Source organism: Rosa chinensis, chromosome 5, assembly GCF_002994745.2.
Source record: "Rosa chinensis cultivar Old Blush chromosome 5, RchiOBHm-V2, whole genome shotgun sequence".
In the NCBI taxonomy this organism is placed as follows: Eukaryota; Viridiplantae; Streptophyta; class Magnoliopsida; order Rosales; family Rosaceae; genus Rosa; species Rosa chinensis.
Genome location: NC_037092.1, coordinates 37649810 through 37669597, shown reverse-complemented (window position 1 = coordinate 37669597; position 19788 = coordinate 37649810). Strand labels below are relative to the sequence as shown.

Below are 19788 nucleotides of genomic sequence, written 5' to 3'. Positions count from 1 at the left end.
CCATGACCCTTACCCCGTGATCAACTTTCCCAATGGAAAGAACAATATATCCCACAGACAATCCAATTACCATTCCACATCCATAACCCATCCATACTATTTTCCAATCAAATCCATTCATATCACCATCTTGCTTATCAAACAATGGTGGTTGAGGTGCTTCGTCGTTGATACATGTTTTAGACAGTGGATATCCACACAATCCCCAATTTCCACTGTATGAATCATTTTCAAATGTATCAAACTGATTGCCACTAGGTATTGGTCCAACCAACTGGTTTCCTGATAGGTTTAACTTAGCAAGCGACGTCAAATCGGCTAGTTGCCTTGGAATCTCACCAGAAAGCATGTTTGAGGAGATGTCCAGCCATTCCAGATTAGTCAAGTTACAGAAGGCGGATGGAATTGGACCTTTAAGCTTGTTACTAGAGAAATTAAGCCCCTTCAATGATTTGAGCTCGCCGATCACCGCCGGAATCTTTCCTGTGAAAACATTGTTTGAAAAATCAATGGTTGTGAACATGGTTTGTATTTTGACCAGCTCAAGATACAAGCCTTTCATTACCACTGTGACTGTGTCTTGGTAATAGTAGTCTCCCATGTACTTCAGTTCATCATCTTGCACATTTTTCATAGCCACCAATTTCTGAAAGTACCTTGTTGGCAGAGGACCACCAAACTGATTGAAGGAGAGGTCAATGATTCGCAATTTTCGGAAGGGAAATCTTGTCTCTGGACTGCCAATTGGACCATACAGCCTGTTAGATCCCAAGATGAGAACCTGTAACTCGGGAAGAGACTCCAACCAATTCGGGAAAGTATCGTTTAGCTTGTTGTCTCCCAAGTCTAGAACTTCCATCTTTCTGCAATTGACTAGAGACTGTGGCAGAGTCCCTTCCAACTGATTTCCATGAAGGTCAAGATTCCTCAAGATGTTCCCCTTTGGGAATGTTGAAGGGATCCTGCCACGAAATTGATTCATATGCAAATCCAAAACTGAGAGATCTTGACTGAAATTCCCTATACATTGAGGAATCCTGCCGCTAAAGCTATTGTTAGATAAATCAATTACTTGGACAGAAGTCAGGTTGCAAATGGTGGATGGCAATGCTCCAGTCAATTGATTGTTCGACATCAAAAAGAACTTTGTTGAAGGTGATGGAATAGGAACTTTTCCTTTCAACAAATTGGAGCTAAGGTCAACATATTCTATGTTCTTCCACAGAAATTGTTCTATTGTACCCGTCAAGAAATTGTGGGAAAGATTAAAGTAGGACAATGAATTTCTCCCCACGTCCAACACCCATGTTGGAACGTTGCCTTGAATCTGGTTGTCGGAAAGATCTAGGTATTTTAATTGGGTTGAGGTTCTCAGGAAGTACGGAAACTGAGTTATTTTGCAACCAGACATGTACAGTGCTGAAAGTTTAGGCAATGTAAAATTACTGAAGTTCTGAAAACTCACCATTAGAGGATTATAGGAAAGATCTAGACTGGTGAGACTTCGGAGATTTTGAAACTTTTCCAACTTCACAACGCCACTCAAATAGTTATGACTTAAATAAAGAGTTGACAAGGAAAGAGACTGGAAATCATTGATATTACCAGTGAATTCGTTGCCGTCGAGCCACAAAATTTCCAAAGATGGCAAAGAATATACCCAAGATGGTATTGTTCCGCTAAGCGAGTTGTTATACAAACAGAGTACGGACAAACCCATAGGAATAGAACCACCAACAAGTTGTTTCTTTGAAGAATCATGTAAAGTTGAAGATGCTTTTGTGGAATTACCATGAATTTCTGGAAGTTCACCCACAAACATGTTGCTTGAAAGATTCAAGTAATGGAGATGCTCAAGGTTTAAAAGCGACCATGGTATCTGGCCACCAAAACTATTACGAGAGAGATCCAACCACATGAGTTGTGTGAGGTTACCAGACAATTCAAGATGCGAGCGCGATCCTGTGAAATTGCACTCCTCAAGACACAAAGCCCTCAAAGATTTCAAACTGCTTGTCAAGAAATGCAGATCTATTGAGATTTTAGTCTCAGAGAGCCCCAAGTAGTTCAGTGGACTACTCCAGTTAGATTTGGGGGTATAACCTGTGAGATTAGTGTTTCCCCGTAAATCAAGTTCTTCAAGGTTGGGTAGGTGGAATAAAGTCCCTGGGAACTTCCCACGCAAATTACAATCAAAAAGGAAAAGTGAAGTCAAAGAAGAAGACAAATTCAGGAAGGATTCAGGTACAACTGAAGACATGTCGACAGAATTGAGAATAAGCACTCTAAGGCTGGTGAGGTTGAGAGCAATTCCTTTCATGGTAAGCGTGTCTATTGTTGTTTTTTCATGGGGCCCCAAAGAAACTAGTCCGGAACAGAGCTTAAGTGAAACTAATTTGGAAAGCTGGGAGATTTCGGAAGGGATTTTACCAGTGAAGTTGGAATGAGAGAGACGGAGGTATGTCATACTTACAAATCCACCAAACTTGGAAGAAATGGAAGAACCCATGAAATCATTGTAAGATAGGTCTAGCATCTTGAGATGGCCGAGAGAGAATAAGCTGCTGTTGGAGTGAAGTATTCCTTGAAGCCCACCAAAACTAAGGTTGAGGCCGCTCACGTGACCAGTGACCCTTTCACATGTGACACCACTCCACCTGCAACAGTCTTCATATTTTGCCCATGAGTCTGTCCTTGGAGAAAAGAAGTCTGTCTTGGCAGAAACAAATTCTAAACCACCATATATAGAGTGATTAACTTGAAATGAGTTCTTGAATTGAAGTAAAGCAGAACTCTCATCAGAATTACACACATGCCTTGAAGAAGGAGGAGAGGAAGAGTTGGAAGATGATAATGAACAGTTCAACTCAGAGGTAAAGAGGAAGAAGAGGAGACAGAGCCATGAGAACCACCAAACCATCTTTTCTTTAGAGATTGAATGCACGTCTAATAATATTTCTGCGAGAAATCATGTACCAAGTAAAGTTCTTTATATTGTGAAAAAATGTATGCAGTGTAATATATGCATAATTGCATAGAAATTTGACTAGGGTTGCCACTTGGTTTGATAATTACCAAACCGACCGAATACCAACCGATGTTTTAGGTTTGGTAAACCGACTTTTTGGTAACCGAGACCGATAAAACCAAAATCGAAAATTACTGAAAAAGTTGGTTTGGTTTTGGTAAATACCGAATCTACCGATTATCTAAATATTAGATTTACATACTACAGTTTTCAATACACATACATGTATATTAAGAAATAAACATAAAAACTTTTATAATAGTATGAACATTACTACATATACTACATTAATAGTATATGTATTTTAAGTAACCTAGTCAACGATGGTTAAATAACCTAGTTTTATTGAAAATTGCTAAAACTTGATGTCATATATACAAAAGAAAGCTATAATTAGTAGATGAATACAAAATTTATGACTATAAAATTCAAAAACCTAGTTTTGTTCATTCTAATTTATATTATAAAGAATTAGTTGTTCTAAAGTTGGTAATACCGAAAACCGAAATACCGAATTTGGTAGATATAATTAACAACCAAAAATTTTGGTTGGTAATTGGTAACTCAGTTTTGAAACCGAAAGCTTTGATTTTGAAGTTGGTAATACCTATAACCGATTCGAACCGACCGAGTGACAGCCATAGAAATTTCTTACAAGAGTACAAAATACCATTGTCTATCGTATAAAGACATGAGTGCATGACTTTCCTAATTCCACAACCACTAGCTAGGAAGACCCGTCCACACCAAAAACAAAACTTTAATATCTCTCTAATGGTGGTTGTTGACTGCTTAGCAATTATGGTATTTTCTTTATGCAATATTATGCTTGGCTAGATGAAGCCTTTAGAATTTATTCAGGATGCATTTTTTGAAAATTCTAAAATCTGTACTCAGTTACAAACTATTCATTCCACATTATACTTTTCTAAATTATTCATTCCGCAAATGTATAACAAATACCCTATTTACAATGACAGTTCTTCTTTTTTGAATGTAAATGTTGATAAATCTTTTTATCGGATAAGTAATTGTAACAAAGCCAATAATGTTGTAAATGATAATGAATATTCATGCAATAGGTATTATTTAATGTATGCGATTGACAGACTCGTAATGTATGCGATTGACATACTTGTAATGTGCGATTGATTAGTATAGCTATTACGTATTGCGTTTTGTATACATGATGTAACCCTATATAAACCTCATAGTGAGATGAATACAATACAATTATCCAATTCTCTACAACATTTTTTTTTTATTATTTATTTATTTTCTTTTAAGGCGTGCACTAAAGCCCAAAAGAAACACTTACCAATCACTAGGCTTGACTTTACCAAGTCATTCAAACCAATAGAATAGCCTAGCAGGTATATCATCAGTTGTGTCCAAGAGTCTGGACCCTGCTCAAGAGTATGCCCCATGTGTGCAAGTCCATCAGTGGAGAATTTTATTCTCTACGCACATGGTTCACCTGACCATCAACATCATGCCAGTCTTCTACATTGAATTCCAAACTGCTTTATTTGTTATAAACTTATAGTTCATATAAATCAGAACTAGCCATAGCTGCCCGCGCGTTGCTGCGGGAGTTATGGTTGTTAGCGAATTGCTTAGAAAAGAAAATGACCACACACATGCATATGATTGATTTTGTATTATCGGTTTGTACATTTGGCTTGCTTTAAATTGTTTGATAGTGGTGCAAAAAATTTTGGTAAGCTTTATTTGATTTGAAAGGGTACTGTGAAGACAGATACAATAGAATATTCATTTTCTGTTGCTGTTGCTTGCTGGTTCATCCACTGCAATTTCTCCAAAAGAAAAGCTTGTCTTACCCTGTCAGCAATCATGATAACCATATGTCTATTTTCTCTCTGTTTTTTTTTCAATGTGGTTACTGTACGGGTGTATTATCAATATGGTTAACTACATTTACAGATACCTTACAGAGGAGCCAATGAAGAGATTGACTATTTCCTACAACAAAAAAGTAACTTAAAGAGAAGTTTAAACCGGAGACTATAGTCATGGCTCAAATTACCAACCTGGGAATTTCAAAAACAACAAAATGATCACCTCGTTGCAGTTCTCGCAACACTTAAAAACTCCAAAATTGTGGGATGCTCAAATGTTTTGGCTGGTAAGCTTCTTGATCCAAGTAATTTGGCTTCTGATTGAGGAAAGAGTTGAAAGCAAAGATCAACCTAATGTTAATGTTATAGTCTACCTCAAAACTTCGACTGTGAAAAGCCTCAAAACGATATCACCACTCCAGCACCCAAAAAAAAAAAACAGTTCTGAAATTACCCGAAATCCAGGCCTGTCACCTTAAAACAAATTATCCTACCAAAATTGACAAAAACTCATACTTCAAAGTCAGCTAAACAGTCGATGAAGCATACCTCCAATTAGTTCCAGATACAAAAACAAATAGTATTGCGAAGTAGAATTCAAAGATGGCAAGTTATTTCTACATCAGCAATAAAACATGTATCTGTTAGAAAAGACCGTCAGCATATATTTTCTCAATTGTTTGGCTTGGCTGGGACTGTGATCTGTATAGAAACTACATAGGCAAAGTAGGAAAAAATAAATGACACTAAAGGTGGTTTTCAAAAGACAATTTTCTAGTACTGGAATATGCAAATGCTGGATGTCTATCAAATCTTTTGGTTGTCTATTAGGATCAGAATGATCCTTATGAAATGGCTGGAGATAATTGGACATTCATAAAAGCATTATGTGAAGGAGTTCCTATTTTCTATGACGACTATCAATACCATTCGTCATGCAGATGGAGGGGTTGAAGATGGGTGTATTGATCACTAAATTCATGCACTGCTGTTTTTTTTTTTTTTTAATTTTAATTCTTTTACATAAATTAGTTGCCAAAGACAGTTTCTATCAAAAAAGCAGTAAGACCATGATCAAAGTATGAGTGGAAATACCATGCAAATTGATTCCAAAGTCAAAAATTTAACATGGAATCTTAAGATCAATATCAATGCAAAAGTGTAGGTTTGATGAGAAATATAAATGAGAAATAAACAGTCAGAGAATTTGAAAGTACACTCTTCCTTTGGATAAATCATATAGTTCTATTTAAATTAGAAACCAAATGCAACTGTAAATTTTGCTAACAAAACATAGTACATCATTTCAAATAGATAAATCAAACTTAAGATTATTATGTAAACGCTGCAAAGCACCTAAATTAAAAAACCAAAAAGCTGCAGCTTAGCAAAATGCTGGTCACAAAAGATGCAGAACTGCTTGTCTACATAATATTAAACAACCTAAATGTTGGTAATCTAACAGTCTAGTTGATTATGATATGCACAGAAATTCAACAACCTTAAATGACAAATATCTTAAAATTTCAGCAGCAGAACGGATTGACCTTGCCGTAGAACTTTCCAACTTTCTTGCCAGCCTTATTCCCCTCACACTGTGCAATTCCTCTAAATCAAATATATACAAATCGAAGTCTCAAATATCTTCAAATAAGCAAACCTAGGAAAAATAAAAATCACACCCAAAATTGCTTAGCAGCCAATTCGATTGAAAACTACAAACCAAAATTCATCAATAAAAATCACGAATTGAGAAATCCTCTCACCCTTTATCAAACTATAACACGCCGATCACAAAACTCTTTGCACCAAAAGCAAGCAATCCGAAATATCCAACAAAAAACTGCATCAAAAGCCAATCACAAAATCCAAATTAGAGAAGATAGTGAGCAGAAAAGAATGAACCAAATCCAAACTCACAGAACAAACGACCCACTCACTCAATCTTGGTCATACAACTGCAGAAGCAAAACAAATCCGAGGGTCTCGCCGCCAAAGGAAGGCTTGTCCCCAAGCTCCACTTCTAGCAACTTAATGCAGTCAATGTATTCCTTCTTTGCTGCCTCCTATTCGTCTCCCTTAGTTGTCCATGTCTTCCTCCCCAAACCATGTATCTGCATTTCCAATTACCAAAAGTATCAAAAAATTTAAGGCTCAAATAATATGAGACTCCATCCCTGTAGTGTTTGGGGTAAGTTCAGAACCTCTTTTTTATATACAACACTTGCAACTTCAAATATGTTATTCAGAACTCCATTTGACAAAGTTTTGTTACAGCCAAACACAATTCATTTTCCAACATGGCCTCAGAGTGAAAATTCCATTTGATGTGTCTTATGGGATTTAGGGATAATCAAGTCCAAAATATAAAAAGTTCCAATCTTTCCATATATTGATCTTTTTTATATGGCTTTCAATTTTGCTAACACAGAAATACGCACCATACATACCAAAACCATAAGAGCCAAATCCCAACCACATAAGAAGAGGACCTTCTAAATCCAAGAAACCATTTTTCCTTATCAGTACAATAATCACTTAGAACACCATTTTTTCCCCAATCATTCCTAAAGATCATATCTTGTTCACACAATCATACCATCAAGTATCAACACATAAGTACAGAGAAGCCATTTCAAATCAAACAGATTAGAGTCAGCTCAAACATATTCCAAACCAAATCACGGAAATTTACCTTCTTGTCCACAAAGTCGGCCCAGAACTTGGCTTGGGATCTGAGGTAAGGATCGGAGGGCAAGAGTGGCTTAACAGTCCAAACCTCGTCAATGTACTGAAGAAGGGCCCCAAGGAATCTTAAAACTATACACCTTCATTAGAGCAGTTGAAACAGGTTAATAACCCCAGATTAAAGTTAACTATGAGAATTATCTCTCCCAAACGAATGACTACAAAAACCAACTATCTAGAATTTAAAAAAAAAAAAAAAAACCAACAGCAATCACTCCTACCAACACACATACATAAGCAATAGCAAGAAAATTTGTTCTAGTATGTATAGTAATCAAAGATAAGAAGGGATTGTCATCAAAGAAAAAAAATAGAGAGACAAGAAGGGATTAAGATGATTAAGCAGCAATGCCACTCCAATTTTAACTTTATACCATCCACAACCATAGGATAAAGATTAAATAAAAAATTTATACCATACGCAACAAAAAAAAAAATTGAATAAAATTTATAACAGAGAAGAGACTATCATCCATTTTCAATTTAATTTTATGGCGATTTCATAATAATAGCTTCAAAGGCAAGTTGAGATTGGTGATATAGCTATGACCATCCATTTTCTAGTCCGACTTCTGATTGCAAGGAGCCTTTTTTTCTGTAAAGCCAAAATTAAACATGAAGTGGAAACTGGACATGAATTTGCACTGGACCTCTTAGCTAATACAAACCATAACTTGGACCTAGGCTGCATTACACCTCCTTAATTGTTTCTTAAACGTTCTCTTCTGGAACTATTGCCAATTGATGCCAATAGTTTGGCAAGGAAACCCTCGTAGCTTTGGGAGTGAGGGTGTCGCTTACTTTTGAAAGGAGGGCCTCTTCTTCCCGTGTTTAAGTCATTCACTTCTCACCAAAAAAATCCAAACTTTTAACAGAAGAAGAACAAAACTCAGATAACAAAAAATCTCAAACCTTGGGATTCAACAGCGAACCAATCAATCACAAACAACCCAACGAATCTTTCACAGAAAAGACTCATCAATTGGCACCATCCTCTTCAAATGAAAAGCTTTGCTTGAATTCTAATATACTGAGAGGGCCAAATGTTTTATGAACTATAATCGATTTTCCTGTTGTGCAATTCATTCTCAAATCCTGGTTATTGGTAGTTACCCCTATTGCAGATCATTCTTTTTGAGCTGCTACGATTTTTCTGTACTCTTTAATTTTATCATCAGTATTAATTACAATATTGACTTCATGTCTGTTATTGGGTAAAGTTCTTCAATTTCTGCAGCAAAGCTTTCCAGTTGGTATTTCATTTGTATTTTACTACCAGTGTGTGCATTGAATCGACTCAGTATCTACATAAGTTTTACTTCTTTTTCCAGACCAATCCTAAATCCCTAAAAGTTCACCACAGTGCAAATTACAACATCCTTTACTTGATCTCACCCTTAGGGTCACTAAAATCCAATTAAGCCTAGTAACAGACCAGCTATAAACCCTAGCAATTCAATCCGTACACAAAAGAAATAGATAACGGTGAATGTAAAAATCAACCATACCTGCAGCTTCACAAAACTTTTTTCCCAACCCCAGTACATTTACCGTTTCAAAAAAAAGTAAACGAAGAATGTACCACCTCCAAAAAAATCTGGAGTTGTGATCATAATGCATGGAAGAGGATTTTCAGTATTAAATTGGCGAGAGAAGAAGAGATCCATGTTGGATACCTCATCATTAAAGAAGGTGGTGGACTATATGTCAATACAACCCAGTACGCTAATACCTGTCATGATAACCACAGCCTGCAGGTTCAAAAGATGAAAGTCGGGTATAAGCTGAAAGAACTTAAAAAGGAAATACAAAGCAGATGACTACAATATTATATGATTTATTGCCTTACCTGCTGCATAGCAGTCAAATTCTTCTACTTATTGAGAAGCATCATGCTTCTTACAATTTTTCAATTAGACACGGGAAACTGTTCTACTGAAGTTGTGTCTCACCATTTCGCAACTACCTAAGAACTCACAGTTAATCACACGCATAGTGTTTAAACATATACTCCCAGAAAATACCTGACATCCAGGAAATTTATAGCAAAATTCACTTTTTGTTGTATATTTCTAATATTAACTACTCGCAAGTTAAAGCAGTAGATATAAAATACAGAAGTCTAAAGACTTGAACAAAGGGAAGTATGAAGATTAAGTGAATCAAAGTTGAGATTGTTCACCATATATAAGTGGGATTAAAGATGTTTAATTCCGACAGTCTTTTTCTCCATAGCTTCCAACGTACTCCTCAGGACTCATGAGTTGGTTGGGCAGAGGTGACAGGATATTGACAGTATTATAAGGACAACGAACTTCACTGCAAAAAAGTTTTATGTTAAAAATAGCATCTCTGTTAGAAAGATATACATGTTTTAGATGAGATGCTTATACTTGTTTGTAAGCTCCAGCCCCTGGAATGTCAGGATTGAGGATGTAAAAAGTGCTTCATGTGCTTGACAGTGAAACTTGTCTAGAATACCGAATATATGGTAGTTAATATAAAAGAGATCAAATAAAAGTATGATTTTTTGATGACACTATATCTGAATGACAAAATGAAAGTTATGGCTTACTTTGATATTGTTTAAATTTGAGGCTCGTGAAAACTGCGAGCGCAGGTGGCGGTGTAGTCCTGATAGCCTCAATATAAAGACTGCGTGAAATATCCTCCCACAATGTCACCAGTATATCTTCTTTCCTGCATGTTTAGATTTAAACAGTTGTCAATTATGTGTGATATAATTAAATCAGTTGTGTAGACATATATCCACTGCTATCCTTACTGCTAACATCAAACAAAATGTCAAGTGTTATTCATGGAAACCACTGCTATCCAGGGTACATCTAATACAATATTTTTCCACCTAGTTTGGCACAAAGCTAGCAGTTATTCTAATAATTTACATAAGTTAATGACATCAATTACAATGCAAAACCATAAACTCCAAAATATTATCCCTGTAATTAACACAAACAGCACAGATAGATTCGAATACTCACAGATTGCAGCCATACCACTAACATCGGAACTCATAAAGTAAGTTCCCGCGCGATGTATTCTCTGGCCTGAATTTTGTAGTCAAATACGGCATTTTGATACGCAACCCAATTGCAAAGAAAACCTTGGTTCTATCTGGAAATTGATAACACAAAAATCAAAGAGAAGAACACACATAACAAATGCAGGAAAATCAGCCTGAATAAAACACAACCAATACAAAACAACAAAGCTCAATACCTTTCTGTTTCTGCCTGCAACGATGAGAGATCAGATCTCTCTCTCTCTAGATTGTTCTGGCACTCTCAGTTTGCAGCTCTCTCTCTCTCTCTCTCTCTCGATTATTCTGGATTCTCGACAAAAAAACACAATACACACACACACACACCCCTAGTGATTTTTTTTAATTTTTTTTTTCAACCTCAATCAACTCACCTAACTTCCTTCCTAGTTCAAACATATCTTCAAAACTGCCCAACTCATTTAAACTGGGCACAACACCATAATTCAACCAAGTTTCCGATTCAAGATCGCAATACCAGATTATCACCTCAACCAAACCATCATAGTGTTTAACTTCCAATTATCCCCAGAAGAGAAAAACTTGATTCAAGGGCGGTATATACCTTCAAAAACCAACTCAGTTTTCCGGAATTTCTTGCTGAACTGAACTGATGAACTGAGGATTTTGACGCCAATAACCGAGCAAGCCTCTTGATTTCTGGTCCACCAACGCAGTCAAGATGAAAACGAAGCCCAGCATGGCCGGAAATACGCAGGCAGCTCCATCGGTGACCGGAAAACGTTGTGAATTCGCTAGAACAGTCGACTTTCTCACCGTCAATTCTTCTTCCTCGTCTGGTGCATGGACGATCAGAGGCCACAGGCGTGACGGCGGCGAGGAGACGAAGAGGATGGTGCCCATGCGCAGTCGCGGGGTGGCTAGACGTGAAAGTTCCGGTCGGGTTCCTCCTCCGGGTCGGCGACCTCTTTTCGGGTCAGAAGCTTCGAGCATCTCTCTCGATCACTCTTTACACACCTAGTGGTTCAATATATCTCGCAAAAGTCGACCACATAATGTGAATTCACCCACACACCGAACGGCAACGTCAATAAAAGCAGGGACAGCTACGTCACTTCTCACCCCCGATCTCAACTCACCACCTCAACTCACTTTTAATACGCGCTCTCCCCAAATACCCCTCCACAGACCTCTTCTGACTCCCCAAAAATACCCGCACCAATTTTGTGATTCAAACCCAAACCCAAGGACAGCTGGGTCATTTCTCAACGCGGATGAACAATTGAAAATAGTAACCCCCAACTCACATTTAGTATATGTATAATTTGTAGAAGTCAGTGGACAGACTGGAACTGATGTCACACAATGATAGTAGGCAGGACTCACAAAGTTATCGCTCCTCTACTTTGATCAATGTGAATTTTATATTTAATGTAATGCAAAGTTTATGTTAGTCATCCCTGCAAGCAACATAAGGTTGTTATAGTAAAAGCTGTCTGGAATTTTGAAACTCTTGTTTCTTGGTTGGTGTCATTCAAAATTTCTGTTGTGCCAATTTCAGCACTACGTAACCACCATATGCACTATTCCTTTTGTGATATGCAAACATTTTTGCAAATCAGATTCATGCTAAATGAGTCTAATTGAACATTCATGCTGCCAACTCTAGGCATGTGGTCTTGCTTTTCAGTTCTACTTTGTGCACGCCTGAGTATCTGAACCTCGATACTAGTCATGCTAAATAAGTCTAATCCCACATTCATACTGCCAAACTCTAGCAATGTGGTCATGCTTCTCAGTTCTACCTTGCGAGTCGCGAACACCTGAGTATCTGAACTTCAATACTAGTCGTGCCTTAACTACAGGCATTTGTCTGTTTTTGTCTGGAACATCTTACACCATCTGGTATGTAATTTTCAAATGTATTAAGTAGTATGATTCATATTGCAGATTCAATGTCAGTCTGGAATCTTCTTAGAGAATTCCGCATTCGGAAGGTTCACATGCATGGCTGTGGTTCTCAATGAATATGGTGGAACTGTAGGGGTATGTTATGTCATCATTTTAGTTTAGTATATCCAATGTTGCTGTGTTTGAGCCTAAAAGTAATTTTGGCAAGATCCTTTAGTGGATTTAGCATAGCGGGCCGATACCTGCGGCCAAAAAAAATAAGTCTGCTTGGGTTTGGGTTACAGCTTCACCCATCCCGTAATCCATGAGGAAAACGAAGCCTTATGGGATTTCAAGTGGCAGAGATTGAATAGGAAACTTCAATCAATAATCCTTCTGCAGCAAGGAACAGTCGAAGACCTAGGTATAAATACTAGGATTCGAGGACACAACAAGGACCTCTCTCAAATCAATCAATCCCAGCGATTACAAAGCCTCCCCTGAGTAAACCTTCAACCCTGTTGAAACCCGGCGACCGTACTCTCAGCCCTAGTCTCTCAGAGCCGACTGTCAGTGCTACTGCCACCGATACTACCAGCGAAGCAAGGGTAACGCCCTCACAACCCAGCGAAGCTAAAGATACGCTTTAGCAAACCCCGTGCTTTCTCAGAACTTCCCAGTGATTGCTCTGCTCAATCTATAACGTTGAGTATCGATTTGGTAACCGAAGAGATCACAACCAAAGTCCTTACCCGTAAGGCAAAAGTATTTTCCCGAAAGGCTAGAGAAGAACCCTGTAGCGAGGTTGGTGCTCTTCTCGTCCACAACGCTTGAAGAAGAAGTCAGGTCAAGGGACTACCCCAACGACTGCACCCCGCGGTGCTGGCACGCCTGCGCAATCACACGGTCAAAAGAGACAGTTTGCACCCCTATCGGATTTTCGTGTCAAACATTTTGGCACGCCCAGTGGGACCTTGCAGTAGCGTCTTTCGTGAACGTAACCATTGGGAAGTCTAGCGAAAACCCTTACCAAAAGGTTTACGCTAACTGCTCAAGACACAAGACCTCCAGTTACAGACCGCACTCTCGCGCGGACTGTCGTGGTCTTTCTGAAGAACAAGTGACTCAGCGATTTTCTTACCCCACCTGTTCATCCAACATGTCAACTGAACAAGGGGAGGATCATCCGGCCATTACTGAGGGCCAGAATGTCAATACCAATCAGGTCAGCGAACTGTTATCCCCACCACCGTCACCATTACAGTGGGAAGTGGAGACGGAGAGGCTTTCATTCCGAAGCCTGTTCCAGAGGGAGCGACCCCCGAGGTTAGGTTCGCAATCATCATGGAGAATATCGAAAACCATCGTAAGAAGATGGACGCTGACTTCGCCAGAGAGATCGCAAAGACGGATAAGCTCATACGCGAAATAGATCAGCGGATTATCCGCCATGCTGAGGAGACTAGGCAACAGATCGCACAGTCAGAAAGTGCAGTGAGGGCACATGCCGCGAGCGTCGCTAACGGGCAGAACCGGTGTCAAAAAGAGATCTTGGAGGCTATCGCAAACCAAACCAAACAGACCGCGTCAGACATGGCAGGTCTTCGCAAGGACGGTGCTAACCTGGCAACTGAAGTGGCCATGCAGAGAGCTGAATTGAACCAAGCGAGAGAAGTGTTGAACAAAGCTTTAGGGGATTCTAATGCTATCCTTGGCTCTCTTGGCCAGCCATCCGGTTCAGGCAAGTACGTGCCACCAAATCAGCGCGAAAAGGCTAATAATACCGTCTATCCCTCAGCTACAGTTGCTGCCACACCGCTGAAGGATAAAGAGCAAGCGTTGGTTATCGGTGGCAGCAAGGAAAAGCCTGCCTCGTCAGGCGGACAGGCCACCAGACAAAAGCATCAGGCCTTGAAAGGTGCAGGAACTTCATCTGAGCCCGCCACGTTCGTTCAATACGACAGCGACGGAACATAAATGGTATATCAAGAGCTGCTAGGGAGTTATTACGGGCTCGACCAGACCAGCACCCCGATCAAGATAACAGCCTTGTCGAAGGAAGAGATTAAGCCAGCGATGACTCTTCAGCAGCAGGCTACTACCCGCGTGGTACACGTCGAAGGGGGACCGGCAACGGTGAACCAGGCAACACCTATGCAAGCTGCTCGCCAGACTGTGGCAGTACCACCCCCTCCTCCGGGTCCAGAATATGTAAGGCGCGATGAAGTAAAGGAGATGATCAGGTTGGCTAACCCTAGGGCCCAGCCAGATGGGATCTATGAGGGACCTTTCCCGCCACATATCATGCTCGCACCCTTTCCCCGGGGCTATAAGAATATCATATTTTCTACTTTCTCAGGGGAAGACACTGAGGATGCGGCGACACATCTGGCCAGGTTTAGGGTACAATGCGGCCAGTACCAGAACAATGATATCCTCAAATGCAGGATCTTCGGCACTTCTCTGTCAGGCGCTGCCTTCAGATGGTTTTCCAAGCTTCGGCCAGGAATAGTGGCGGATTGGCCTGCAATGGAACTGCTCTTCCGTGAAACTTTCGGAACTATCGAGCCTGAAGTAAACCTGGCCTCTCTCACCCAGATGGCCCAGCAGCCTACAGAATCAGCGGTGGCCTACCTTTAGAGCTTTCAAATCCAGAAAGCCAAGCTAAACGTCATCCTGCCCGAAAAAGAGTTAGTCAAGTTAGCGGTCAAAGGTTTGGAACCATGTCAACGAAAGAAGCAGCATGGCAGCATGATTCAGTCGATGGGAGAACTCATCACATAGGTGGGGAGCTTCGAGCATCTCCTTAGAGAGACGGATGCAAGAAAAAATGCTTCCAGAGGGACATATGTGCCGGGGAAACATCGTACCGTAGCGGCCCTGAGCTACCAGCCGGCGACCTATAACCCTTATTACCATCATAGCACTGAAGAGGTGATCCGGGATGATGAAGAGGAAGAGGAGAATGATATAGCAGCCTACGAGTTAACCGGGAAAAAGAATCCATCCTTGAAGCAGCTCAAAATTTCCAAGGAGCCCGTTAAGCTCAAATCAGTGGCCTTCACCAAACCTGAGTTCGCAACATATACATATGATGCCAACAAGGCCCATGAGATCCTCGACGAAATGATCGCTGCGAAGATGGTGAAGACTGATTTTGGACCTTTTCCTCGACCGGAGCAGCTGAAAGGGAAGAAGTATTGCAAGTTCCATAATTTGTGGAATCATAACACCGCAGATTGCGTGAAACTCAAAGACCAGATTCAGGTATGGCTTAACAATGGCAGTTTGCAGGTGGAAGCTCCAGTCACGGCGGCAGCGCTAGTAGACTTGGATCCCTTTCCAGATACTGGGATCAACATGGTCGATGTAAACTGGACCAAACAGTAGCAACAGAAACCCACTCTGGATTTGGACTCGAATGAGCAAGGGGAGAAGTCCGCCGCGGGCGAGACACCCGTGAGGGGCAAGGCTGAATCAATAAGGCAGGCCTCGCCAGTGGTCTTATGGTCGCGATGCAAGGAAGAGTGCGGCATTCAGGTGTCGCATGAAGAGGTCGAGCAGACATTTCACTTTGGTTCCCTACCACCGATCAAGTGGGCTTCGTCCTCGTGGAACTATCAGCCTTCCAGCCCAAGAGAAAGAGAGAAAATGGAGTCATCACCATCCCCAAAGGATTCCAACTTGTTCAAGAAGCTGAGAGCAGCCGCGAGCGATCAGAACCAGGAGGAGAAAGACACAAACGAGCGCAAGAATATTCTGACCAAGCCCTACATCCCACATGCTCCAACTAATACCATCAAGGAAGGGAAATGGTACACCAGGGAAAAGGGGAAGGCAGTGGAGATAAGCTCTTCCAAGAAAAGGAAGCTGCAGCGCAGGTTTGGGGAAGCCAAGCGCGCGCTAGAGGCTCTTGACCAGGGCCTGATCAAGCCTTCACAATTGGTCAAATCACCTGAGCAGTATCAGAAGGAAATGGAGGCACTCGCTGCCAAGCCATTAGTGGCTCCCCGCAGCCTCCAGAAACAAGCAACAGGGGCAGATAAGCCCAGTGTTTTTTGCAGGATCACCGAAGAAAGGATACCTCCGCCTGCTCGAACTGAAACTTCGCCGACAAGGCGACCTCATGTCAGGCGCAGGTTATTTCGCGAAGAACCAGAGGCTAAACCTTCGGTTTTCAAGAGACTGGGGGGAAAGGAAAGGACTGCCGAGACTTTACAGTGGAGGCCAAAAAGGGTCCAGAGTGTAGTGGTCGCCTTCCCCAAGGTCAACGCAGAAGGAGAACCGAAGCCAGACTCACCCGAGCAGACACCTGTGGTGCAAGAGCGCGAGCAGTGTGAGGTAAATGGCCTTATGAAGGAGTCGTTAGTCGATCGCTTGGCTAAGCAATTCAACACTGCCGTCCCTGTCAACGAACTCAAGCTTGATCTGGAAGATGACACGGAGGAGACGGATATGACTGATATATCCTGCAACATGGTTTTCGTACTCCCCACGCGGTATGCACTACCGGTTGCAGCTCAGGACTGCATTGAAGCTGGAGAAAATAGCTTACAGCCATTGCAGATCACGTCGGCAGTCAGGACACCTGTGGAAGAAGTTGTGCTCCTTGAGACGGGGGAGGCTCATAACACAGAGTTCTTCATGAGTTTCACTAAGCCAACACCTGCTATGGTCCAACACATGAGACCTTTGTATATCACAGCAGATGTGAGCGGCACCAAAGTTAGCAAGATCATGGTTGACACCGGCGCGACCGTTAATGTCATCACTACCAGAACCATGCACTTGCTCGGAATCAAGAAGGAGAAGATCCAGTCTACATCCCTTACACTCAAGAACTTCACAGGGACTGTAACAAAAACCTTGGGACTTCTTTTCCTGCGCATCAAGGTTAGCCCAGTTGAGGGAGTTTATGCTTTCTTTGTGACAGATTTTTATACGGCCTACAGTGCTATTCTAGGTCGAGACTGGATCCATAGGAGCTATTGTGTTCCGTCGACTCTTCATCAGGAGCTAGTTATGTGGAACCGGAAGACAGATAAAGAGGAGGTGATTAAAGCGGATCCTCGTCCATTCCCCGTTTTCGCAAACTATGTAGATACCAGGTACTATTTAGAGCCTATCACTCCATTACAGGTCAGTGGCATCGACGATAAAGGCCGCCCCACAAGGGTGACGGCCTCTGAATTGGCACAGTGGGGGCTGACGCTCGCAAAAGAGGGCTTGGAAAGGCCTGGCCACGCTGTGCCCAAACCCTTAAATGATTAATGGATTACGGCCTTCCAGAAGGAGGGATAGAGGCCTTCCACTCGCTGTACGAAAGACTATCATCGTACTTGGTGGAAAAAGAGGCCTACGATCGGGTCGCGACCTTAGAGGTCGTCCATGAAGAGCTCTCTGACCAGGAACAAGATGCTGAGGTCGATATTCAGCTCGCTCCAGCAGCGCTGGACGACACACCTCCTAAAGTCAGAGATCCTATCGAGAAAGTCAATCTCGGAACAGCAGATGAGCCTATGGAAGTGACCATCAGCGCTTACTTGGAGCCTAGCGAGAAACAGAGGCTCATTGAGTTATTGCATGAATTCAAAGACTGCTTCGCGGAGAAATATGAGGATATGCCAGGCCTGTCACCGGACTTAGTTTGCCATCAATTACCAACACTCCCTGACAAGAGACCTGTGAAACAAGAGCCGCGACGAATGAACTCCGAAACCCAAATCCTCGTCAAAGAGGAAGTTGAAAAAATGCATAAATCAGGCATTATCAGGGTAGCCAAGTACAATAAGTGGCTATCTAATATCGTGCCAGTTCGCAAGAAGAATGGCAAGATGAGGGTCTGCGTTGACTACAGAGACCTTAATGGCGCTACACCCAAAGACGTCTACCCCATGCAGGTCGCGGATATGTTAGTAGACGCTGTAGCGGGACCTGAATTATTATCTTTCATGGACGGCACCGCAGGGTATCACCAGATTCCAGTCACAGAAGAAGATAGACATAAAACCGCATTCCGTTGTCCCGGCTTCGGGGGCGTTTTTGAATATGTGGTCATGCCTTTTGGACTGAAGAATGCTGGAGCCACGTATCAGAGAGCCATGAACCTGATCTTCCACGACATACTGGGGAAGATTTTAGAAGTCTACATCGATGACGTAGTGGTGAAGTCTCAGAAGAAGGGTGACCACATCGCCGATCTCAGAAAGGTACTTGAGCGCATGCGACAACACAAGCTCAGGATGAATCCAGCCAAATGCATTTTTGGAGTTCAAGCAGGAGATTTTCTAGGATTCATTATTCACCAGAGAGGCATCGAAGTCCCTGAAGACAAAGCGAGCGCGGTTATCAATGCCACCGCCCCACAAACAAAGAAGGAGTTGCAGCGCTTGCTGGGTAAGATCAACTTTCTGAGACGTTTCATCTCTAACTCTGCAGGTAAAATCCAGCCCTTCTCCCCATTGCTGAAATTACAGGGGCAGGCTGAGTTCGTGTGGGAGCCTAAACATCAAGAGGCTTTCGACAGAATCAAGATCTACCTCGCTAGTCTGCCTGTGCTAGTTCCTCCAAGGGCTGGAATTCCGCTGAAGTTATACATTTCAGCAGCTGAGGCTTCCATTGGCAGCCTGCTCGCTCAGGATGATGAAGGAGGTATCGAGCATGCTATATTTTACCTCAGCAGGACATTGACTGATTGTGAGACAAGATACACCCCTATGGAGAAACTTTGTCTGACTTTGTACTTTTCAGCGTGCAAGTTGCGACACTACATGTTATCCTTTACTACCTGCATCATCGCTCAAACTGATCTAGTCAAATACATGTTGTCGCGGCCTATTTTGAGAGGCCGCATTGGCAAGTGGGTACTGGCCCTTTCAGAGTTTTCACTACAATACGTACCTCAGAAAGCTGTTAAGGGGCAGGCCATCGCGGATTTTCTGGCACATCATCCTACGTTGGAGATACCCACGTTGAAGGAGTTAGAAATAGCGTCAGTCACTACGACACGGCCAGATTTGGCGCGCATCCCAGAATACGCAGTTTGGTACAAAGCCACAGTCTCCTTGCAGCCCTGGGTATTGTTCTTTGATGGCTCAAGAACCGAAACATTGGCCGGAGCAGGGATTGTTCTGGAAAATCCAACTGGCAATCGTTTCTCTTACTCTTTCCAATTAGAGTTCAAATGCACGAACAACCAGGCAGAGTATGAAGCTCTTATTATTGGGTTAGAGGTCTTACTG

At 41.7% G+C, this 19788-nt stretch overlaps 1 protein-coding gene and 1 long non-coding RNA gene across 17 annotated transcripts; both read right to left on the bottom strand.

Moving 5' to 3' along the window:
• Window positions 1–320: 320 nt before the first annotated feature.
• LOC112203761 (receptor-like protein 6) lies at window positions 321–3105 on the bottom strand. The gene is made up of 2 exons (XM_040506960.1): window positions 566–3105; window positions 321–483 (listed from the first exon to the last, which is right to left on the bottom strand). The coding sequence occupies exons 1-2, from the start codon at window positions 2918–2920 to the stop codon at window positions 466–468; spliced, it is 2373 nt and encodes a 790-aa protein (XP_040362894.1). The 5' UTR covers window positions 2921–3105; the 3' UTR covers window positions 321–465.
• A 1629-nt stretch (window positions 3106–4734) lies between these two features.
• LOC112164723 lies at window positions 4735–12407 on the bottom strand. 16 transcript variants are annotated; one of them, XR_005800354.1, is made up of 11 exons: window positions 10876–12398; window positions 10638–10770; window positions 10211–10335; window positions 9818–9954; window positions 9485–9659; window positions 9312–9386; window positions 7583–7715; window positions 6828–7001; window positions 6654–6730; window positions 6435–6547; window positions 4735–5354 (listed from the first exon to the last, which is right to left on the bottom strand). It is a non-coding gene; the product is annotated as an uncharacterized LOC112164723 (long non-coding RNA). The 16 variants fall into 16 exon arrangements; XR_005800353.1 differs by lacking the exon at window positions 4735–5354 and adding an exon at window positions 10029–10107 and having other exon boundaries at window positions 5865–6547; window positions 9818–9949; window positions 10653–10770; window positions 10876–12407; XR_002922464.2 differs by lacking the exon at window positions 4735–5354 and adding an exon at window positions 10029–10107 and having other exon boundaries at window positions 5865–6547; window positions 10876–12403.
• Window positions 12408–19788: the final 7381 nt, after the last annotated feature.

Coding starts and splice junctions, on each gene's coding strand:
- LOC112203761 (XM_040506960.1), bottom strand. CDS start 2,920: ATGGTTTGGTGGTTCTCATGGCTCTGTCTCCTCTTCTTCCTCTTTACC.